Source organism: Nuphar pumila, chromosome 11, assembly GCF_984573655.1.
Source record: "Nuphar pumila chromosome 11, dmNupPumi1.hap1.1, whole genome shotgun sequence".
Taxonomy (NCBI): Eukaryota; Viridiplantae; Streptophyta; class Magnoliopsida; order Nymphaeales; family Nymphaeaceae; genus Nuphar; species Nuphar pumila.
In genome coordinates, this window is record NC_143259.1 from 110,079,185 (window position 1) to 110,105,162 (window position 25,978).

The 25,978-nt window shown below is 38.8% G+C and overlaps 1 protein-coding gene across 1 annotated transcript; it reads right to left on the reverse strand.

Annotated features, from left to right (window-relative positions):
- Window positions 1-25: 25 nt before the first annotated feature.
- LOC149822814 (putative protein phosphatase 2C 62) lies at window positions 26-25,978 on the reverse strand. Its single transcript, XM_089980064.1, has 5 exons — window positions 25,842-25,978; window positions 1,932-2,183; window positions 1,464-1,740; window positions 832-986; window positions 26-394 (listed from the first exon to the last, which is right to left on the reverse strand). The coding sequence occupies exons 1-5, from the start codon at window positions 25,872-25,874 to the stop codon at window positions 257-259; spliced, it is 855 nt and encodes a 284-aa protein (XP_089836190.1). The 5' UTR covers window positions 25,875-25,978; the 3' UTR covers window positions 26-256.

Here is a 25,978-nt window from a genome sequence, read left to right on the forward strand (position 1 = left end):
AGCCCATAGACCACTAAAAAACAGGTTGATCCATTAACAGCCATCTGATTTTTATTTATTTAATTACTCTCAGAAACACTACATTCCATCAGTTACACAAAAACCGAGAGATTACAATTCACATACATCCAGTATACAGAGCAAAACTAATCAACACAAACTAATAAAAACCAACGAAAGTTTACAATTTATGCTATCGATACAACGTCCTCCAGGGACTGATCCAGAGCATGCGAAGACGATAAGTCAGGAAAGATCAGTGAAATCTTACTACAATGCATGAGATGTCATCCTTGCTCTTTCTTGAAAGAGCCTCCTCCGTCAGGTGTTTCGCCGCTGCTTGTGCATCCTTAAAAATTTTAATCGCATCTGCTGCCTCTTGGTTTGACATTACCTGAAAAGAAATCACACACACTGGGTTCAGTTTGCACGTCCACTACTACATTCCTTGTTCTCGGTATTATCCTGGCAATAGATTCTGTCATGGGATGCCAATAACATGATTGACATTCAGCCTTTTATTCAAAGGCTCAAACTAAACCTGCTGTCATTTAAAAGTCACTCAGGTGGACATCATAGTCCACATAATTGCTGCAAACTATCCAAACCAAGCACTTTTGCCGGCTCTGGCAAAGAAAACAGTCTTTAAATTAATGGCAGTAAGTTCAAGTAAGATGGTTGGTTATATGAGTATTTCCGTTAATCTTTACCCATGAAAAAAAAGTGCCATCATTGGACCAAATCATGTCAAAAAGTCTAACTGCAGGGCAGCTTCTATGATTTCTACACACAAATTTTAGTTTATATTACTAAAAGTTTGAAAGCAGGCACCTTCCACAGTCCGTCGCTGGCGAGTATAAGAAATTCAGTGTCATTGTCAATCATCTCAACTGTCACATGTGGTTCTGAACTGAGATGCTTCTTCAGGCTACTGTCGCCGAAAGCCCGTGCTACAGCCAGTTGCCCATCAACACGTGGAACGTCCCCTGAATTCAACAAGAAACACAATTAGCTTTGAAACATAGTGATCGGTGAAGAATCAGAACCAGAACATTGAGAATTCAAAAAAAGAGTTTTTCTGCATCCATCCAACCCCCAAAAGAATTACTATTCAATATCTCACTCCAATATATGCTTTGATTATTTTTGGTGAATCCAGTTGGTCTAGACCTATACCCTGTTATTGTTTGGGCCTGGACAACCACCGCTTGAGCTGTCACACAGATACTCCATTTTGTCTGATTACATAAAATTTCTATTGGAAACTTCATAAAATAGCTGTATCCCTGTATCCGTGGTTGTATCCATGTGACATAGCACTTGAGAGATGACTATGGGATAGTCTATGTGCCGCATCAAGACATCAAAAAAGAAGATGAAAATGCAACTCAGATGGTGAACTGAGTGCAAAAAAAGAGAAAAAAGAAGTGTGTCCATAGAAATTGGAAAGAAAAAAGTAGGACCTGGTAAATTTGTAACAAAACCGCCTTTGCTCTCAATGGCACGACGTTCTTTGTCAGGTTCATGATCAATCGATAGCTGTTTGGCAACATCCTTGCTACATATGACTGCACGAGAATCTCCTACATTTGCTACTACCAATCTTTCCCCATTGATAAGTATAGCTGTGACAGCAGTGGAACCTCCTCTGCCCAACTCAACTGCTTTCTCCAAGATCTTCTCATCAGTTATCTCATACGCATTCTTTATGGCCTCCTCTGTATTTGACCAGAAGTTGGGCTAGTGACAGCAAAAAATCATTCTATTAAGCTCACATCAAGATATCCTGAATCATGTAATATTACAGCAGAATGAGATGAGAAGACAGAAGTTTACATCTTGTGAAAAAGCAAGTATATGGAACATAGTTTCACCTAATCATAGGATAGATTCACATTAAATGAATATTAAACGAAAGGTTACATCCTCACCTGATTCAGAATGTTGTCAAAGAGATTTGCTTTCAGGTAATTTGGCACATCATGACCTAAATGGCCATCAAATATTGCAAACAAACCCAATTCAGAATCCTTCACGTGCCTAAATTGTGCTACAACATAGTCTTCCATTGCATGATTAGATTTCCCTTTGACCAAGTGAAACCCATGGGTGATGTGCTTGCCAGATTGCTTGCTCTTCCCTTTTCCAGTTTCTGATGTAGAACTGCTAAAACCAGCTGCTGCCTACAAAGAACAGAAAAAAAAAAGGAACACTGGTTGATTTGAAAATAATTCATATTTGAATTTACTTTACATTATCTGTTGATATAAAAATCCATGATACTACTTCGATTTTAGATGTAATAATAACCACTTACAATAATTCAAATTATGAAAATAGTAAATACACCCATATTTATTGTTGATGCCCATGACCTTTCCAACATAATAAGTTCTTAATGTTACTTTAACCCCCAGATAAATTTTGAAACACCATGGTGGTTCCCTGCATTAATTGTTAGAGAGGTATTTACATGTTTTCCTAGAAAGATATTTATTGGCTGCAATGGCTGAACATAAGACATCTTTAACCTCTTGAAAATTTTGCTAAAATGGCTTCATTGACAATAATCAGATGAAACTTGCATGGCACCGTTAAGTTGGCAGGAGCAAAAAACTGTGGAAAAGTTGTTAAGATCCACCTGAGAAGGTCATGCAAGGACAACGCATGCACATGCAAAAAGGAAATTGAAGAAAATACAAGTGATTATAGCTTCTACATTCCCAAGGGAAACATTAAAGATTTTTTATGACCATCTATGAGTGAAAAGTCCAAGTCAGACATTGAATTGACCTACTTTCGATTACACGAATTAATGAAATTAAAAACAGACCAGATGAATTTTACCATCCAATTTTCAGTAAATGCTTTCTTAGGGGTGCAAAGAGATCAGTACACACAGGATCATGCCATACTCAAATCTGAATTCGATATACAAATAGTAAAACTGAATTCAAATCCAGATCCAGATCATGTCTGATGAAGTAGGGTTGATTTCGTATCTAAAATATATGTGGTAATACTGGATCAATTAGAAAAAGAAAAAAAAGAAGCTCTTTACATGTGAAAATCAAATTTTGATCTGAATTTGAATTAGATACGGCCTAAAATACTGATCTGAAAAAGACCCATCAACATAGCCAGCAAACTGATAGAATTTGTGTTACGACAATGAAGCCATACATGATACTTCAAGTACAAGGTTTTGATGATGAGCAAGTGGAATCAACTGCATTTCAGCTAAGGCTATGAAGAAATTGAAGAATTCGATGAAGAATCTTTGAAGACTAGTGTGAAAATGTTTAATGCATTAAAAGTCTTAGATTCTTGTAAGAGCCTTACTTAGAGTGCATATTTAAGTTGCATTTCACCTTAAAAGTCTTTAGAAAAACTTTTCTAAAAGAAACACTTTTGAAAATCTTTTTAGAAAACTCTTTTCTTAAATTTTCATGTTTATTAGTTGACCAATAGACTTACCAGTCGACTAATCCTTTCGCGTCATATTTTCTAAAAAGTCATTTTTGTCAAATTAGTCGACCGAAGGTTTTATCAGTCGACTGGACAGAATGTCTGTTTTATGTAAAAATTAGCAACAGTCGACTAATGGTTTTATCAGTCGACTGAACAGAACATGTGTTTTCTGAAAATTTAGCAGCAGTCGACTAATGCTTTTATCAGTCGACCGGACAGAATGTTTGTTTTTCTGAAGATTTTAGCAGCAGTCGACTGAAAGGTTTTTCAGTCTACTGATGATATTATCAGTCGACTAATTTTTCTCAAGTCGACTAAGTTTCAAAAATTCAGATTTTCAAACGGCTCGATTAACAGATCAGTCGACCGACGATAACTGTCAGTCTACTAATAACTAACTATTAGTCGACTAACTGATGTTTCAGTCGACTAATTTTGTCGTTTTCCTGAAACTTCAAAAAGGCGTGTCTTTTCATTTCTCAAACGTTTTGATCGTTCGAAATGGACAGTTTTGATACCCTTTCATACCCTCAACGTATGGAAAACTTTAACTATAAATATGAGTGCATTGTACACTCAAAAAGAAAAAAACAGAATTCAATCAATTTGAATCATTTACTTGTTGCTTTTCACTCCTATTCATTCAAGTATTTGTTTTCTCACTCACTTGATATTTTCACTTTAGTTTTTCACTCAAATCACTTTGAGAGACAGTGAATTCGTGAGTAGAGTATTTCAACAACCTCAAAAGCCAACTGCATCTCATTTGCATTCAAAAGAAAGACTCATAGGTTGTATTGTAAGTTGTTATTTCTTTTGTGTAAAAAGAACTCCTTGGTGTAAAGGAGTTGTTTGCTTTCAGTAGGGTTGTTACTGAAAGTGGGACCGGTTTTAGTCTGTGTGATCTTGTAGTTTACAAGGTTGATAGTGGAAATCTCAAGCGGGTTTTGCTTGGGGACTGGATGTAGGTCGGGATAGACCGAACCAGGATAAAATCTTGTGTTCTTTGTGTTTTTGCTTTTCAAATTGCAAAATCCTTAAATATTCCGCAGACAATTTTTAAAAGCACTATTCACCCCCCCTCTAGTGCTCGTTGCCTCGATCCTAGTGCACTTTCATTTGGTATCAGAGCACAGGTTTGCTATTACTTTGATTTGACCATCATCTAGCATGGCAACTACAACATCTCAGCACAAAGAAGGAAGCTCCTATGTTCGTCCTCCTCTCTTCGACGGAACAAACTATGGATACTGGAAAGTAAGAATGACAATATTCTTGCAATCCATGGATCTCGATATCTGGAGAGTTGTTTCAGAAAAGTACCAAACTCCATCAACTTATTTCAGCCGATGGACCGATGATGAAAAGAAGACTGTTTCACTGAATGCCAAAGCCATGAATGCATTATATTGTGACGTTGACAAGGTAGAATTCAATCGCATCTCTCAATGCTCTACAGCAAATGAAATTTGGCATACTCTTCTAGTAACTCACGAAGGTACGTCAAAGGTAAAGGAATCTAAAATTGCTTCTTTAGTTCATAAATTTGAATTGTTCAAAATGAAGCAAAATGAATCTATATCGGACATGGTAACTAGAATGACCGATATAACTAACACTTTGAAATCCCTTGGAAAAGAATATTCACAAGTGGATTTAGTCAGAAAGATTCTAAGGTGTTTAACTCCTGAATGGGAGAGAAAAACCACTGCTATTGAAGAAGCAAATGATCTCAATACTCTCACTCTTGAAGACTTAGTTGGTAACCTAATGGCATATGAGGTCCAACTTCAAGACAGACAAGAAGAAGAGCCTAAGAAGAAATCTCTTGCTTTTAAGGCTACTTCTGACTCAGAAAATTCAGAAGAAGATGAAGATGAAGATATTGCCCTCATCACAAGGCAATTCAGAAGATTCATCAAAAATGGAAGATTTCAAAAAAAGGTAAAGAAAGCAGATTCTTCCATTCCCAATAAAGTCAAGTGCTTTAACTGCAAAAAGGCAGGACATATCAAAAAAGATTGTCATCTTCTCAAAATCAAGCCCAAGGACCAATTCAAGAAGAAAAAGGCATTTCAAGCATGTTGGGATGATAGCGACTTCTCTTCCGATGAAGAATCAAATGAAGAAGTCGCCAACATGTGTTTTGTAGCACAAGAAGATTCGGTAAGTCAATTTGACTATGATGAGTTATTTGAAGCATTTAATGATTTATATGCTAAATTTAAGAGTCTTAGTTCTAAAAATAAAGAGTTAAAAACTGAAAATTTAACTCTTGACTCTCAAAATAAAGTGTTACTTCAAGAAATAGAAGATCTCAAGAAGGAAAATTCTTGCCAAGCACTTGAGATAAAAGAAATTGGAGTTAGAACCAATCTCTTACAAAAAGAAATATCTAGTCTTAAAGAAAAGTCAAATGATCTTCTTTCTATAGTGACCAAATTCACAAATGGTCAAGAGAATCTAGAAAAACTTCTTGGTTCTCAAAGATGCTCGGTTAATAAAACCGGATTGGGATATAGCTTCTTTGATACTCAAAATAGACCAAACTATGTGGTGAAAAATCAAAGACATTATTCTCAACCTTTTGTTCATAGAACTAAACTTTCTAGTTCTAATAGAAATGCATCTAGATATGATTATTCTAAACATGTTTATTCTAAATCCTTTTATAGAAAGAATATTTATTATCAAAGGAAACCAAAATCCAAATGGATATGGGTTCCTAAGACTAACTCTCATGGACCCGAAAATAAAAAGGGGTCAAATGCTCTGTTTTCTGATTTTGTTGTAGGTACACAACATAAGGAGCAAATGGATATTGGACAGCGGTTGTTCCAAACATATGACTGGAAGGCCGGAGTTATTTTTCACCCTCCAAAATAAGGATGGAGGAACCGTCACCTTTGGTGACAATAACAAGGGAAAAGTGATAGGTATTGGTAATATTAGTAATCCAAAATTTCCCTTGATAGAAAATGTTCTTTTAGTAGATGGTTTAATGCATAATTTAATATCTATCAGTCAATTATGTGATAAAGGTTTTCATGTTTTTTTTTTAAAATGATTTATGCTTAATTTCTGATTTTCAATCTAAAAAGATCATTTTTAAAGGTAAAAGAAGGAACAATGTGTATGAACTATATCTAGATGAATTACCCACTTTTAATGAAAAATGTCTTATTGTTTCAAATGAAATCCAATGGTTATGGCACAAGAGACTTGGACATGTTAACTTTAAAATTATTTCAAAATTATCCAAGAATGATCTTGTAAGAGTCCTACCTAGAATACCATATAAGAAAGATCACTTATGTGATGCTTGCCAAAGGGGTAAACAAATCAAGAGTTCTTTTAAAGCTAAAGATATAGTTTCAACAAAACGCCCTCTTGAACTTTTATATTTAGATCTATTTGGACCATCTAGAATTCAAAGTTTGAATGGTAGCAAGTATGCTTTTGTTATAGTAGATGATTATTCTCGGTTTACACGGGTGATTTTTCTAAAAAGCAAAAATGATGCTTTTTCAAAATTTTCTAAACTTTGTAGAAGAATTACAAATGAAAAATCTACATTTATTATTAAAATTCGTAGTGATCATGGTGGTGAATTTGAAAATGAATCTTTTCTAAAGTTTTGTGATTTACATGGTATATCTCACAACTTTGTTTTTCCTAGAGCGGCTCCACAAAATGGAGTTGTTGAAAGAAAGAATAGAACTTTGCAAGAATGTGCTAGAACCATGCTTCAAGATAAAAATTTACCAAAATACTTTTGGGCTGAAGCAATTAATACAGCATGTTATGTCTTAAATCGTGTTCTTATTCGACCAATTTTACATAAAACATGTTTTGAATTGTATTATGATCGTATACCAAAGATCTCATATTTCAAAATTTTTGGTAGTAAATGTTTCTTGTTAAATACCAAAGATAATCTTGATAAGTTTGATTCAAAATCAGATGAATCAATATTTCTTGGATATTCTTCTAGAAGTAAAGCATATCGTATTTAAAATAAAAGAACATCTTGTATTGAAGAATCTTTACATGTTGCATTTGATGAGAATTGTGAGCAGGTTATACCTCTAAGCGAAGGAGAAGAAGTAATACTTCAAGAAGAACCCTTGATAGAGAGTACTTCTCAAGAAAATATTTCTCTTCAACCTGTTTGGAAAGAAGTTCCTAATCATCCACATGAACAAGTTATTGGTGAAATAAAGAGTGGTGTCCAAACTAGAAGGCAATTAGAAAAATATATTGCAAATGTTGCTTTCATATCTAAATTAGAACCAAAGAATATCAATGAGGCTTGTAACGATGAATTTTGACTTTTGGCCATGTCTGAAGAACTTAACCAATTTACTAGGAATGATGTTTAGGATCTAGTTGATAGACCAAAGAATCATCCAGTAATTGGAACAAGATGGGTCTTCCGAAATAAGCTGGACGAAAATGGTGAAGTCATTCGTAACAAAGCAAGGCTAGTAGTACAAGGCTATAATCAAGAAGAAGGCATAGATTTTGATGAAACCTATGCACCAGTAGCTCGATTAGAGTCAATTCGAATGATGCTTGCTTTTGCTAGTTACATGAACTTCAAGTTATATCAAATTGATGTTAAGAGTGCATTCTTAAATGGACACATCAATGAATAAGTTTATGTAGAGCAACCTTCAGGCTTTGAAAATGAGAAATATCCAGAAAAAGTCTACAAATTAAAAAGAGCTTTGTATGGACTCAAACAAGCACCAAGAGCGTGGTATGAAAGACTACGAAATTTTTTAGAACAATCTGGTTTTTCCATTGGTCGGGTAGACTCCACTTTATTTATTAAAAATCTTAATTCAGATATTCTTATTGTACAAATTTATGTTGATGACATAATATTTGGTTCTACTAATGATTCTCTTTGTCAAGAATTTGCTAAAGTTATGCAGGAAGAGTTTGAAATGAGCTTGATGGGTGAATTAAACTACTTTCTTGGACTTCAAATAAAGCAATCTGAAGAAGGAATCTTCATCAATCAGGCTAAGTATACAAAAGAACTTCTCAAGAGATTTGGAATGGACTCATCGAAATCAAGAAGGAATCCTATGAGTACAACTACTTCTCTTGATAATGATGAAAATGGTAAAAGTGTAGATACTAAGCTCTACAGAGGTATGATCGGATCTCTATTATACTTAACTGCTAGTCGACTGATGCTTTAAACTTTTAAAATGTATCGCACCATATTAGTCGACCGATATATTTCTAGTCGACTGATATTTTTAGAATGAGTCGCACATTTTTTAGTCGACCGATAAAGTTTTAGTCGACTAAAAATTTTTAAAATTTTTAATGAAGGGACCCGATACCCCTTGGATTATTTTTTCCGTTTTTTTTTAAATAGGCATCGTTTCACTTTGTTTTCGTAACTTTTCGTTTTCTTAAAAACGAAACCCTTAAAAACGAAAACCCTCTTTCTCTTTTGCCTCTCTCTCTTCCGAAAAACCCTCGGAGTGCCGCACGATCCCATTTTCGTCGGAATTTTTTTGCCGTGACAAGGAGACGCCGGAATCTTCTGGCCGTGATCTTGAAACGCCGGAATCCTCTTGCAATAATAGGCGCATCTTCAAAACACGCCCGAACTCTCTTGCCGGACAGTGTATTTTCTGTCATTGCTGGGATTCTCTTGTGGCCGACTTCACACTCGCCGTCAGCCATCGTGTCCTCCTCTGTTTCTCTTTCACAACGCCGAACAACATTCTTCTTCCACCGGAAATTATTTGGAAGCCGACACTCTCTTTGGGTAACTTTGTTTTTAATCATGCCTCGTACGAAGTCTGCATCTGCAAAAGGTTTAGGTTTTCCTCCTCCTACACCTACTTCAAGACATGGTTTTTCACTCAGATTACTCAGAAATCCTCTTTTGTATGATACTTTTGGATCAATTTCTGCACTACTTATTTTACCGGGCCGAAATGTTCTATTTAACTTATTTTCTCGTTACAAAATAAGAGAATTATTTCCTGGAATTTCACATCTTTTTGATGCTTGTGCAGATACTCTTCACTATCCTTTTCTTATTCACTTGTTTTACACAAATCTACAAATTAATCATGAAACTGGAGTTTTGTCATCTCTTGTTCGTGATGTTGAAATCGAGTTTGATTCGACATTACTTGGAGAAATTTTAGAAATTTCACCTTCAAACACTCTTTTCAACACTATTGAATTAAATGATGAAAGAGTTTTTGAACAAATTCTTCTTCCAGGTGCACCTCACTGCCCTCCTTTCAAAAATACTAATCTTCAAACTCGTGCACGCATTGCTGGACGAATCCTTGCCCACAATGTTCTACCTAAAACTGGTTCTTTTGATTATTATTCCACAGATCTATCTACAGCTCTTTATGTTTTATTTGGAAATATTTCTGTCAACTGGGTCAATGTGTATTTTACAAATTTGTGGAAACAAAAACCATTTCTTCCTTATGGTTGTCTTTTAACCCGTATTTTTAGACATTTCAAAGTTCCTTTAACAAATGAAAAATACATTGAGCAAAAAGAGTTCTTTGATCAAACAATTTTTAAAAGAATGAAAATTAAATATCTGCCTCCTTTAAATGTTGATCAAACTGAACCATCTGATCCTAATGAACCATCAATCTTTGAACCTTCACCTTCTGCGACACCTTCATCTCATGCAAAAAGAAAGAAATTTTCGACAAGTCAAGACCATGATGAAGTTATGCAGAGACTGGAAGCTTTAGAGCTGCATCAACATACTTTTCATGAAGATGTGACTCAACAACTATCTTCGATTCAGAAAGAGATTACTTCAATCAAGGATTTGCTTAACTCACTTTTCTAATCTTTGTTGTCTGAACTTTTATACATTATGGGTTGTAATATTTTAAACTTGTATCGCTATTTTGCTTATGCTATTTCTGCCCTTACTCTTTTTTATTCTGACAAAGGGGGAGAAAAAGATGATAGCAATTACATTGCAGGAGATCTTGCATGAGAAATGCAAAATTAAGAGAAAAAGAAAGCTTTGAATGAATGTATTTCTAAATGCATGAAGAAATGATGAATGGAAATGCAAACCAATCAATATGTGATATATGTGCTTTAAATGTGCTAACTTTTAATGTTTTGCAGCATATTGATAGGGGGAGTAAAATCTCCATCTATGCATCTAAATGCTTTATCTTTGATTAAGTTTGTCATCATCAAAAAGGGAGAGATTGTTACGACAATGAAGCCATACATGATACTTCAAGTACAAGGTTTTGATGATGAGCAAGTGGAATCAACTGCATTTCAGCTAAGGCTATGAAGAAATTGAAGAATTAGATGAAGAATCTTTGAAGACTAGTGTGAAAATGTTTAATTCATTAAAAGTCTTAGATTCTTGTAAGAGCCTTACTTAGAGTGCATATTTAGGTTGCATTTCACCTTAAAAGTCTTTAGAAAAACTTTTCTAAAAGAAACACTTTTGAAAATCTTTTTAGAAAACTCTTTTCTTAAATTTTCATGTTTATTAGTTGACCAATAGACTTACCAGTCGACTAATCCTTTCGCGTCATATTTTCTAAAAAGTCATTTTTGTCAAATTAGTCGACCGAAGGTTTTATCAGTCGACTGGACAGAATGTCTGTTTTCTGTAAAAATTAGCAGCAGTCGACTAATGGTTTTATCAGTCGACTGAACAGAACATGTGTTTTCTGAAAATTTAGCAGCAGTCGACTAATGCTTTTATCAGTCGACCGGACAGAATGTTTGTTATTCTGAAGATTTTAGCAGCAGTCGACTGAAAGGTTTTTCAGTCTACTGATGATATTATCAATCGACTAATTTTTCTTAAGTCGACTAAGTTTCAAAAATTCAGATTTTCAAACGGCTCGATTAACAGATCAGTCGACCGACGATAACTGTCAGTCTACTAATAACTAACTATTAGTCGACTAACTGATGTTTCAGTCGACTAATTTTGTCGTTTTCCTGAAAACTTCAAAAAGGCGTGTCTTTTCATTTCTCAAACGTTTTGATCGTTCGAAATGGACAGTTTTGATACCCTTTCATACCCTCAACGTATGGAAAACTTTAACTATAAATATGAGTGCATTGTACACTCAAAAAGAAAAAAACAGAATTCAATCAATTTGAATCATTTACTTGTTGCTTTTCACTCCTATTCATTCAAGTATTTGTTTTCTCACTCACTTGATATTTTCACTTTAGTTTTTCACTCAAATCACTTTGAGAGACAGTGAATTCGTGAGTAGAGTATTTCAACAACCTCAAAAGCCAACTGCATCTCATTTGCATTCAAAAGAAAGACTCATAGGTTGTATTGTAAGTTGTTATTTCTTTTGTGTAAAAAGGACTCCTTGGTGTAAAGGAGTTGTTTGCTTTCAGTAGGGTTGTTACTGAAAGTGGGACCGGTTTTAGTCTGTGTGATCTTGTAGTTTACAAGGTTGATAGTGGAAATCTCAAGCGGGTTTTGCTTGGGGACTGGATGTAGGTCGGGATAGACCGAACCAGGATAAAATCTTGTGTTCTTTGTGTATTTGCTTTTCAAATTGCAAAATCCTTCAATATTCCGCAGACAATTTTTAAAAGCACTATTCACCCCCCCTCTAGTGCTCGTTGCCTCGATCCTAGTGCACTTTCAATTTGGTCCTTCCGTGTATGTCCATGTCTACCCCATCAGTGCCACCATCTACTGGGAAGGCATTGTAATTGTCAAAAGCACCAATGGATCTAGTTCATCAAGGTACCTACTTGATTGGATACATTTGTTATTTTCAGCAAATCCTCTAATATTACTAGCTTATTCTTTGATCAGTTAAACCAGTGATGCTCCTACATATCTAATGTAAAAGTATCTTCAACAAGATACTTTAGTCGATAACGCAACAACCTTAAGAATAAATGTGTGAACATACACACCCAAGAACACTTGTGCACAACAAGCACAACACACCGAATCACAAATGTGCACACCCATAAGTTTCATAAACACTAAAGAGGTTGGGCTATAATCCCAAATCCCTTGAGGAAATACAAGAGGAGCTGCCCATATATATAGGGCTTTGGAGGAGGCCTTGGGAGGGGCTCCACCTAGTCGTTGGAGCCCCTCCAACGGTCACAAATGTGACCGTTGGAGGGGTCCAACGACTAGTGGGTTGGGCCCCTCCCAATGCATGTACAATGCATTAAATGCAAAAGCAAAAATAAATAAAGAAAAAAGAAAAAAAGGAAAATACAAAAAACATATTCTCGAAAATGAATATGTGTAAAATTCCTAAACTACCCTTACTATGACTATATATATTTTATATATATAATTGGTAAATACATATACATATATTATATATGTGTATATGTATGTCCCACCCTGCCATGTTGATTCCTCCTTACTTGATGTAAATACCTCTTAGGACCCCTGCGAGTGCTCTATAAATGGCCTTTGGCCTAAGATCCCCCGTTAACCAAGAAAAGTAACGGGTCCCTCCCCCCTCTCTCTCTCTCTTGCTCTCCCCCCCTTTGTAATTGCCAACTTATGAATGGAAGTTGCTTCCGTTGCCTATGCTGCTATCTCTCTCTCTCTCTCTTTGCTGCCCTCTTTGAGATTGTGTATGCTCGGATGTGATTAGACACCCTTGTGAAGGGTGTTTGCGTGCTTTCTGAACTAAGAAGGCTGACCTGGTTGGGTTGCCAGGTGCCGCACGTGGCTTCCCAAAATAAGCCCGTGACAACTGGTACCAGAGCCTAGTTGAGAATTTGGGAAGTAGAAAGGAGGGGTACTTGTTGAAACCCTCGTGACGTTCAAGAATGGATACTGAGTTTGGTGAACTCGTCGGAAAAGTTCACAAAGCGAAAAAGGCAGACAAGGAAAAATCTGTTGTAGAGTCGACAGAGATGTCTCGCCTTGAAGAAACGGTTGGTCCTCTAGATAAAAGAGTGACCAAGATGGAGAAAAAGATGACAGATTTGACAAGTGATGTTCGTGGTTGCTCAGCTGCGCTAGAAGGTGCACATGAAGATTTTGAAAAGTTGAATGAGGATGTGAGGGCTGAGGCCGAAGAGCTGAGGGCCACAGTCCAGGAACTATCTGATCGGTTGGTGGCTCAGGAAACTGACATACGGGAACTTCGGGAACGATATGGAGTCTTAGAAAGACTATTGGGAAATGGAATTGGTGGTGTGGCCAATGTCGGGAATCGCGGGGGTAATGCAGTGGTGGTTCATCATGAACGACCGAAATTGAAACCGGTGGAACCGACAAAATTCAAAGGTGAAAGGGATGCCAGAATCGTGGAGAACTGGCTATGGGACGTAGAACAATTCTTCGATCAAGCAGAGATTGACATCGATGCTGATCGAATACGCACGGCAACCAGGTACTTGATTGAGAACGCCGCTGTATGGTGGAGGACGCAATATCGTGGCATGGAACGTGGAAGGGTCCCTATTGAATCATGGGATGACTTTAAAAGGGAACTCAGGGGGTATTTCCTTCCACATAACGCTGAGGAACTTGCTCGTGACAAATTGATGGCCTTAAGGCATACAGGAAGTATTTCGGAATATGTAGCGGCATTCTCCACAATGATGCTTGACATAGAAGATATGTCAGAAATGGATCGCATGTATTGCTTCAAAAAGGGCCTACAGTTCTGGGCTCAACAGGAATTAACTCGTATGAGACCGACAGACCTGATAAGTGCAATGACTATAGCGGAACAGATAGTTGAGAACCCAAATCGCGGGGCCGCTCAGGGACGGCCAAATCAAGGCAATGTTGCCGGAGGTCAAGCCAGGAACCAGTATCGACCTCCCCCTAGAGATCAGAGAAATCAGCAACAAGCACGTCAAGAGGGGATTCTAGGGAACAGGCCAATTCACCCAAATCTTCGGTGTTGGTATTGCAGCGGAAATCACTTTGCTCGAAATTGCCCTAATCAAAATGCGGGGAATGCAGGAAGAAGGGCGGCTAATGCCATTGAGATGGAGGAAGCCCCGGTAGAGGAGGACGTCAGGATGGGGGCGGTACAAAGGGTGAATGCGGTAGGAGAATCTTCTTCTGCAGCCCCCACGGTTAAGAAGGAACTAATGTACCTAGCGATGTCCATCAACGGAAGAGCTACGAAGGCAATGGTCGATACGGGGGCTACTCATAATTTCATGGCCGAAGATGAGGCCCGAAGGTTGGGCCTACGATGGGAACAAAAAGTTAGTCGCATAAAGGCTGTGAACTCCGCAGCACAACCTATTCTGGGAGTCTCTCGAAATGTGACAGTTGGGGCTGGTCAGTGGGTTGGCAGAACAGACTTCTCTATTGTTCCGTTGGATGACTTCAAAGTCATTTTGGGGATGGAATTTTTACGAGCAAGCAAGGTTGTGCCTATGCCTCACTTGGATGTTGTCAGCTTTATGAGTGAAGAATCGCCATGTATGATTCCTGCCTCGACGTTGGGGGCACCAAATGTTCGTTTGGTTTCCGCCCTGCAAATCAAGAAGGGCCTCCAACGAGGTGATCAAACATTTCTAGTGACAATGAGAGAGGAAACCAGTGAGAAACTTCCTACGGAAGTGCCACCACCTATAGCCGCAATATTGGAAGAATTTCAAGAAGTAATGCCCGAGGAGTTGCCGAGACAGTTGCCACCGCGAAGAGAAGTAGATCATCAGATTGAGTTGGTGCCAGGTGCACGACCCCCTGCCATGGTGCCTTACAGAATGGCCCCACCCGAGCTGGTTGAACTCAGAAGACAGTTAGACGAAATGTTGGCTGCCGGAATCATTCGCCCTTCAAAAGCCCCTTTTGGAGCCCCTGTCTTATTCCAGACCGAGCATGATGGATCCAAAAGGCTCTGTGTGGACTATCGGGCACTGAACAAACTGACTGTCAAGAACAAATATCCCCTGCCACTGATCGCTGATTTGTTTGACCAATTAGGGGAAGCCCGGGTGTTCTCGAAATTGGATTTGCGTTCGGGGTATTGGCAAGTCAGAATTGCCGAAGGAGACGAAGCCAAAACCACTTGTGTGACGAGGTATGGTGCTTTCGAGTTTTTGGTGATGTCGTTTGGCTTGACGAATGCTCCTGCAACGTTCTCTACACTGATGAATCAGATATTCTATCCTCACTTGGATCGTTTTGTGGTTGTATACCTCGATGACATTGTGGTGTATAGCCAGGATATGGAAGAACACATGCGACACCTGCGCATAGTGTTCAAGATTTTAAAAGACAATGAGTTATGTGTAAAAAGGGAAAAGTGTATGTTCGGCCAGGATGAGATAAGTTTCTTGGGCCACGTGATCGGGAAAGGCTGCTTAAGGATGGATAGCCAGAAGATAAGAGCTATTCAGGATTGGGGAAGTCCAACCAAGGTTCCGGAGCTTCGATCCTTCTTAGGTCTGGCAAACTACTATCGGCGCTTTATCGAAGGATATTCAGCTATCGCGGCGCTGCTAACTGAATTATTGAAGAAAGACAAAAAGTGGGAGTGGACAGAAGAGTGTCAGCAAGCCTTCGAAGGTCTAAAAGACGTCATGGCCAAGGAACCAGTGTTGCAATTACCGGACCAAGGAAAACCATTCGAAGTCTATACAGATGCGTCGGATTTTGCAATTGGAGGTGTACTAATGCAAAATGGTCACCCAATAGCTTTCGAGAGTCGAAAGTTGAACAGTGCTGAGCAGCGATATATAGTGCATGAACGGGAAATGACCGCCGTAGTCCATTGCTTACGTGCCTGGAGGCACTACTTATTGGGGTCGACATTCATTACCTACACCGACAATGTAGCCACGAGCTACTTCCAAACTCAGAAAAAGCTTAGTCCAAAACAAGCTCGGTGGCAGGAGTTTCTAGCAGAATTTGACATGGTTTTAGAGTATAAACCTGGAAGGACTAATGTAGTGGCGGATGCCTTGAGTAGGAAGGCTGGACTGGCGGCCTTGTTGAAAGATGCTAGTAGAAGTACTGGACCTCGAAGTGACCTCCTTGATAGAATTCGGGAGGGCTTACGGAAGGATCCCATGGCGCGACAGCTGCTTTCTCTGGTGAAAGAGGGGAAAACCAGGCGATTTTGGGAACAAGATAGATTGCTGATGACAGTTGGGGGTCGAGTTTATGTTCCCCGGTGGGGGGCACTACGACGAGAAATATTGAAGGAGTGCCATGACTCCCTATGGGCTGGTCACCCAGGCCAAGAGAGAACCTTTGCCTTGATAGAGCGAGTTTACTACTGGCCGCAGATGCGCGATGACATAGATGGGTACGTGCGTACCTGCTTGGTCTGTCAGCAGGACAAGGCCATGAATCAGAAGACAGCAGGATTGTTGGAGCCACTACCTGTGCCGAGTCGACCTTGGGAAAGTATCTCGATGGATTTTATTGTCAGCTTACCAACAGTTGAGGGATGCAGTATCATCTTTGTCGTGGTTGATAGATTTTCAAAATATGCAACATTCGTGCCAGGCCCAAATCATTGTTCGGCAGAGGACACGGCTCAACTCTTTGTGAAGCACGTTGTGAAGTATTGGGGAATTCCAGAGAGCATTATTAGTGATCGAGATGCTCGGTTCACAGGTAAGTTTTGGAGAGAAGTCTTTCGGTTGTTGGGATCCGAATTGCACTTCTCTACCAGTTTTCATCCCCAAACTGATGGCCAGACCGAACGCATTAACGGGATGTTGGAGGACTACTTGAGACACTTTGTGAACGCTAATCAGAAGAATTGGAAGGATCTACTCGATATAGCTCAGTTCTGCTATAATCTTCAAAAGAGTGAATCATCAGGGCATAGTCCCTTCGAGATTGTGATAGGACAGCAGCCTCAGACACCGCACTCCTTAGCTGCTCGAGGTCGAGGAAAGGCGCCATTTGCCTATAATTTTGTTAAGAACTGGCATGATCAGACAGAACTAGCAAAGGCATTCCTACACAAAGCAGCTAAGCGAATGAAGAAGTGGGCAGATCAGGGACGACGGGCCGTTGAATTCCAAGTTCGGGAGAAAGTGTTGGTCAAATTATACCCTGAGAGGACAGCTATATTTCGGGGGCACCATCGGGGACTCATTCGAAAGTATGATGGACCCTTCCCCATCGTCCAAAGAATCGGCAAGCTAGCTTATAGACTAGACCTCCCTCCCAGCTTTCAGGTACATCCTGTCTTTCATGTATGCAATCTGAAGCCATTCCACGAAGATGAAGAAGATCTGAGTCGCAGTCTGCCTCAACGAGCTCCTATTCCTCAACGAGCCCCCTCTACAACAGTGCCAATCTCACGAGAAGTTGATTTTATCATTGATCATGTCCATAACTATCTTGGAGAAGTGAAGAAGTATCTAGTGAAATGGAAAGGTCTACCAGTGAGTGATGCCAGTTGGGAGACTCCACGAAATATTCGTCAGTTTCAGCAAGCAATCGAAGACTATCAGAAAAAAGGTGGCGCCGAGGACGGCGCCAGTTTGGGTGGGGGAGTGTGTCCCACCCTGCCATGTTGATTCCTCCTTACTTGATGTAAATACCTCTTAGGACCCCTGCGAGTGCTCTATAAAATGGCCTTTGGCCTAAGATCCCCCGTTAACCAAGAAAAGTAACGGGTCCCTCCCCCCTCTCTCTCTCTCTTGCTCTCCCCCCCTTTGTAATTGCCAACTTATGAATGGAAGTTGCTTCCGTTGCCTATGCTGCTATCTCTCTCTCTCTCTCTCTTTGCTGCCCTCTTTGAGATTGTGTATGCTCGGATGTGATTAGACACCCTTGTGAGGGGTGTTTGCGTGCTTTCTGAACTAAGAAGGCTGACCTGGTTGGGTTGCCAGGTGCCGCACGTGGCTTCCCAAAATAAGCCCGTGACATGTATTACCTTATATATATAAAATATATATACGAAATTACAAGTTTGATTACATAATTTAACACCCCCCCTCAAACTTAGGGCAAGATGACCGATAGTTTGCCAAGAAGGAAGTTGAACCGCGGAGCGCACAAGGCTTTAGTAAAGAAATCTGCCAACTGATATTCGGACGTGACATAAGGAAGATCGATAACTCCTCGGAGATATGTTTCACGAACATAGTGACAGTCCATTTCGATGTGTTTAGTCCGCTCATGAAAGGTGTGGTTCTTTGCAATATAGATTGCACTTTTGTTGTCGCAACATAGCTTGGTGGGTCCTTCAATTTTGATCCCCATGTCTTCTAGCAGTTGGTGAATCCAAACAATCTCCATGGTAGTAGTGGCCATGGCACGATATTCAGCTTCAGTTGAGGAGAGCGACACCTTTTGTTGCTTCTTGCATCTCCACGAAATTAGTGAGTCTCCTAAGAACACACAAAAACCAGTGGTGGAGTGACGGTTATTTGGGTCACCTCCCCAATCTGAGTCAGTATAAGCAATCAATTTTAAGTCAGAGGAAGAGGACAGAAAAACTCCCTTATTTAGAGTACCCTTTATGTATCTTACGACTCGTAAGATGGCACTCATGTGAACGGATGTAGGCGCATGCTGAAACTGACTTGCAGTATGGACTGCATGGGATATATCTGGTTTGGTAATACTCAGATACATCAGAGATCCTACAAGTTGTCTGTAGGGTGTAGGATCCAACAGGGGAACTCCATCATCAATTTTCATCTTTGCTCCTACTACCGCAGGAGTTTCACACAGCTTCTCATCTGTAATACCTGACCTGTCAATGATCTCAGAAGCAAGCTTAGTTTGAGATAAGAAATATCCTCTAAGAGAGTATGCCACTTCAATTCCCAAAAAATAAGTTAAAAAACCCAAGTCAGACATTTCAAATTTATCTTTTAAAATAGATTTTATACTTTTAACCCCGTTAGAATCACTCCCAGTGATGAGCATGTCATCAACATACAGAAGTAAAATTACAATCCCTGCATTGGATTCTCTAACAAATAGAGCAGTGTCAGTAAAACAAGAGGAAAAATCATTCTCAATCATAACAGAGTTAAATCTATCATACCAAGCCTTGGGAGCTTGTTTTAGGCCATAGAGTGCTTTCTGAAGACGAAGCACCTTTCCCTTAGGAGTCTCCATTCCAGGAGGAGCATCCATGTAGACTTCTTCGCTTAAATCGCCATTTAAAAAGACATTTTTCACATCCATTTGATAGATGTTCCATTTGTTGATAGAGGCAACGGTTATAAGACATCGAACGGTGACCATACGAGCTACAGGAGCAAAAGTTTCTTCATAGTCAATACCATATTCTTGACTATATCCTTTTGCAACCAAGCGAGCTTTATACCTTTCAAGGGATCCATCACTTTTAGTTTTTACTTTAAAAACCCATCTGCACCCTATTGTTTTCTTGCCTTTAGGAAGATTTTGGAATTCCCAGGTTTTGGCTCTTCTCAGAGCCTCAAGTTCATTGTCCATGGCATTAATCCATTCAGGGCATTTACGTGCTTCTTCAAATTTCTAGATTCTATATAAGAGTGGATGGCACTAAGGCAGGCTCTATATCTTGATGAGAAAGAGTCATAGGAAATGAACCTAGAAGGAGGCCTTCTACTTCTCTCAGTTCTACGAGGGATCACTTCATTCTGAGAGGCACTGGGACTGGCATCATTATATCTGTCAAGAGCACTCCTAAAGTTGTTTTGATCTCTATGAGAGTAGGTGATAGGGTCTCTAGGTAATTCAATAGGTTGATGTGACGAAGGAGACAAGGAGATGTTTTCCTCGGTTTCAAGTTCATTTGGGTTACTTTGATCTGACTCATTATCACTAGTATCATCGTCCTTATTCAATAAATCAAATAAAAAAGAATAATCCATATTTTCATTATGGGGGTCACAACGTTCAAATCCACTAACATTTTCCAAAAAACTCACGTTTCTGGAAACATACAATTTATCACATTTGATATCATAACAACGAAACCCCTTTTGGGTTTCAGAATAGCCAAGAAAGGCACAAGGAATGGCTTTTAGAGAAAGTTTGTCATTCTTATCAGTAAGAACAAAACACTTACACCCAAAGACCCTTAACCTGCTATAATCAGGTTCCTTATCATACAGTTTTTCAAAGGGAAAAATTTTGTTTAAATTTTTCGATGGAAGTCGGTTTATGAGATAGACAGAGGTAAGGGCTGCCTCAGCCCAAAGATTTTTTGGAATGTTTTGATAAATGAGCAAAGTCCTAGTTGTTTCAATGATGTGCCTGTGCTTTCGTTCGGCTAACCCATTTTGTTGAGGGGTTTTCGGACATGATTTTTGGTGAAGAATTCCAAAATTTTCAAGATAACTCTTAAATTCATTTGAGAGGTATTCTCCTCCAGAGTCAGACCTAAAGATTTTTAAACATCCATTGAATTGATTTGAAATCATCATGTGAAAACTTTTAAAGGTTGAAAAAACTTCATGTTTATGTTTAAGGAAATAGATCCAACAAAACCTAGTATAGTCATCCACAAAGATCACATAATATGAAAAACCTCCTTTTGACATTACCGGAGCCGGTCCCCATACATCGGAATGGACAATTTCAAATGGTTTTGTCGTAAACATGGATCTTTGAGGAAAAGGCAAACATTTCATTTTCCCAAGAATGCATTCATTACACAAAAAGTCACTTTTACAAAGATGTTTAACAAAAGGCAAATACGAGATTTTAACAATATTGGGATGACCCAATCTCTTATGCCATACATGAATGTCTTTGTTTTGGACGACGTTGCAAAATTGACTCTTGGGAACTTGAAGAAAATCTACGTAGTAGAGGTCTCCTCTTCTAGAGCCTTCCCCAATCAATCTCCCGGACTGGCGATCCTGTATCCAACATTTATTAGAAGAAAATTTTATATCGCAACCATGGTCCGAGAGTTGGGAAACGGAAAGAAGATTTAGGTTAAGGTTTGGGATAAAACGAATTTTTGGAACAAAGAAGTCTTGTTTTTCAAAATTACCTATTCCTTTAATCTCAAGAGATGTACCGTCCGCGGTTGATACAAAGGATGGAAAAGCATTTTTAGAAAAATTTGAAAGAGTGCAATAACTAGGGGTCATGTGAAAGGATGCCCCGGAATCTAAAAGCCAAGATGTCTTACCGGGGGAAGAGGATGACATAGCGGCTCCGGAAGTACCTCCCTTGAGAAGAGGTTGTAGGGCTTCCACGATTTGTTGAAGAGAAAGAGACTCACTTGATAAAGAGGGTCGTTCTTCAACTTGAGATGCCATAGCCGTTGCAATCAATTTCTTCCATTTAGGACACAAGGGTTTGATATGTCCGGGTTCTTTACAATGATAGCAAGTTACTTTGCTATAGTCTCTTTTGCCATACCGATCATTTCCTCCTTGACCTTGATTCTTGAAATGAGGAGGTCTATAGGTCCTCATGTTATTTCCCGGTCTTGACACGGCATTAGCCATTTCACCATCTTCTTGAGTAGAGGAAGTAACAAGAATGCTAGGATTATTTTTGCCAATCCCCATACGGGTTTCTTCACCACTTAGCTTGGTGATAACATCTTCGAGTGAGGGGGATGTGAAGGCGGAGAGAAGAGAGGACCGAACTTGTTCAAATTCGGGTCTAAGGCCATTTAAAAAATTGAAGAACCGGTCTTCTTCAAGTTGTTTGTGTCTTAATTCGATTGTCTCACCACTCCATTTAGATTCAAGGATTGCGAGCTCATCCCAAATAGAGGATAATTCGGCAAAGTACTCCCGAATGGTCATGTCATTTTGTTGGAGAGTCAAAGCCCTCTTTTGGAGAAAGTACTTGTGGGATAGATCTCTTGAGGTGTACATTTTCTCAAGATATACCCAAGCTTCGGAAGCCCTTTTAAATTTGATGATGTTGGCATTTATCTTGGTCTCAACGGATGAAAAAATCCAAGATAAGATCTTGAAGTTCTTCATTTCCCAATCATCATGTTTCTTAGAATACTCTTCAAGGGCCTTTTGTCTTTCATCCCCTTCAAGGATCTTAATATCCCCTCCTTCAACAATGGTAATTTTGGGTTCCGGTTTCGGTATGGATCCATAAACGTAACCCCAAAGCCCCTTTCCTTTAATATGGGCTTCCATATTACCGGCCCAAACATGATAGTTTGAGCCATTAAGCTTAAACCCAAGAGAGAAATGGGAGTCTTTTTCGCCCATTAGAGAGGAAAAAATGCAAGAGATAGTATGTACCTTAATTACTTTTTGCGTCTTTCTTGACAAAAGAAGCTCCTAAAATATTGCTCGAAGAAGATGATCCTCTTTGATTTCAAAAAACTTGAAGGCACGCTTCCCGAGGAATGCAAAAGAAGGCGAGTCGCAATTCTTCTTCTTCAACGAGGCTCTGATACCATGTAAAAGTATCTTCAACAAGATACTTTAGTCGATAACGCAACAACCTTAAGAATAAATGTGTGAACATACACACCCAAGAACACTTGTGCACAACAAGCACAACACACCGAATCACAAATGTGCACTTGCACCCATAAGTTTCATAAACACTAAAGAGGTTGGGCTATAATCCCAAATCCCTTGAGGAAATACAAGAGGAGCTGCCCATATATATAGGGCTTTGGAGGAGGCCTTGGGAGGGGCTCCACCTAGTCGTTGGAGCCCCTCCAACGGTCACAAATGTGACCGTTGGAGGGGTCCAACGACTAGTGGGTTGGGCCCCTCCCAATGCATGTACAATGCATTAAATGCAAAAGAAAAAATAAATAAAGAAAAAAGAAAAAAAGGAAAATACAAAAAACATATTCTCGAAAATGAATGTGTAAAATTCCTAAACTACCCTTACTATGACTATATATATTTTATATATATAATTGGTAAATACATATACATATATTATATATATGTATATGTATTACCTTATATATATAAAATATATATACGAAATTACAAGTTTGATTACATAATTTAACATCTAAGCTAGTTCAGTCTTTGACCCCTACAACCCCTACAACATCTACCACAGGTCTCCAAGATTGCTGACAGCAAACACATGTGCTCCCTCCAATGCTTGATATTCAACTCATCATATTTTTTGCTATTGGACTTTACTAAGGCATCACCCACCTCTAACTGGCCTCATTTCAAACCAGATACATCATTTTCCCTTAATAAGCATATCCTTACCCAATGGTAGTATGGCACTGCTCAAAGCACACAGAAGATGCCGTTAGGAAATATATGTACAGCTTTTTAAGGTTCAGACAGGAACAAAACTTCCCCCAAGCATATAAGCATATTTCATCTACTGTAGTCCACCAAAACGTGTCTAATGTAGACACCAGCACATTGCAAGGCATATGCATTATCTTGATCGTACCTTTATATCTCTATGAGTTGCTGTATAAAATTCATTAGTATGCTGGACTACTTGACAAACCTTCCCAAAAAACCCAAAATTCTCACAAGTGTTCATTAACTAACAGGTTTTCAATGAAAAGAGAACAGTTAGAATTCATTATAGTGCTCCTATCTTACATCAGAAAATATTTTCACCAGCAGTATCTCAAGATACAATTATTACCACCAAGTCAAATTCCAGACTATGAGATCACCATTATCTCTGCTAGATGTACTCATGCTAACAAACTCTGCTATCAACCTAAGTTCGGAAAATCTTTTGCCACTTGAAAAAAGTTCAACAGATGTAGAATTGGCATCTTCAAGATTTATACATTACCTGCCATCACATGCATATGCTTCATAGTTCATATGTTTACATTCATCTCAAAAACAATGCATTTGGTGAGTTATGCACATCAGCTAATGGCAAAACAACTTTGTTAATGGCCCTTAGTCCAGTAGTACATTTTATAAACGTGATAGATCTTGAGATCATATTGCAATTCCTGGACAGCAGCTGCCTACAAGAGAAAACTACTCAACCTGCATACCAGGAACATTTACCTGGATTCTTGCAGCCCCTAGATGATAATGTCACTCCATCTGCATTTAGCCACTTCATAAACTGAAAACCAATGTGACATGGGCACTCCAAAATTCCTGGTGCATTCATGTCAATGTTGGTACTTCAAGGTGCTGGTGCTTGGTCTTTCCACATACATACGCTATTTATCTATCTATCTATCTATCTATATATATATATATATGACATAGAAATAAAACCTTACAAGCCCTTTTCACTTCTATTTTATTGAAGGAAACCAATTGAATCCAATCTCATAAATTAAAATTTTAACTCACATTTGCATCACATTTTCCCTGTTTCTTTGGTCAAACTTTCTGTGCCAAGCACAACTTGCATCATATAGTCTGTGCTATAAATCAGCACAAAAACAGGGGCCTCTTAACTCCACCTCAACAAACACTTTCATAAAGGCCTGTGACATGAGTCCTTGAATAAATCCTCAAATTATACCATCTTGTCCAGTTCCGTTGCTAGCCAATTCTAAGTAAACTTATCCAAATTCAGGAGAAACTGAAGAATACACCTATCAGTATAAATGAATTCCACCTATTTTGCTATCTAGAAATAACTTCCTCGCCACAGCAACACTGTACTCCAAGATCGTTACCAACCATGGACTTCCATCAATTTATTGTGTTGGCTTATGTAATTTGAAGCCCAATGTATAGGACTGAGCACAACCTTGACATGGTCGCAAACAAGTAACTCAGAGTTCACCTACAGACAAAGTTGGTGAGTGTAAAAGGCAAATTGATAGACGGTGAACGAACTCTGTGATGGCATCAACGACAAGATAACGAGCTAAGGGACTGGAGGCTCTGCCCAATCCAATCACATCCTACATGAAATGCAAAGCAAATTTTATAGAAAGAAAAGAGCAAATGGCTCTCTTGGTTATTACCTAATGACATTCTTCCCACATTTCCATGAGGAAATATAGATGCCACCGCACGAAATAAAGATCCCCGAGTCCATTACACAAGCTCGCTACTAAAATCTATAAAAAAGACCACCAAAAGCTGCCTCTTTCAAGGTTCTATGTTCCCGTTCAACATAAACAGCAATGCCAAAAACACCCACCCCCATATTGTTCAATGTGGTATCCCGAATTTTGAAAATTTTCTACTGTTCATGATACATTAAACCCAATTTAAACTTTTGTCACATATTGGTAGTCCCAAATTAAACCCTTCATTCTGATTTTCAAATTTGTACTTTCAAAACACAACATTGTTTTAGCTTCCTCGTACTAATCACACAGCATTTGACTTTTTCCAACACTAAACATCTGAATCAACAAAACCGAATTTTCTTAAGCAAAAGAATTTCCAAAAAAAAAAAAAACAATCCCAGAACCATCTCAGATACAAACCATCATACGAAAAGAAAAAACAAACACAATTGATTCAACAACGCAAGAGAGAGAGAGAGAGAGAGAGAGAGGCGTTACCTTCATCTTGTGGAGGATCTCTTTGCCCGTCATGGCCTCTCTCCGGGTGGCTGAAGCTGTCAAAAAGAAAAAAAAGTTTCCCCCGACAAACTTTCTCGGTCCTCTGTGTCAGGAAAAGGCGGATGACAAGTGGTAGC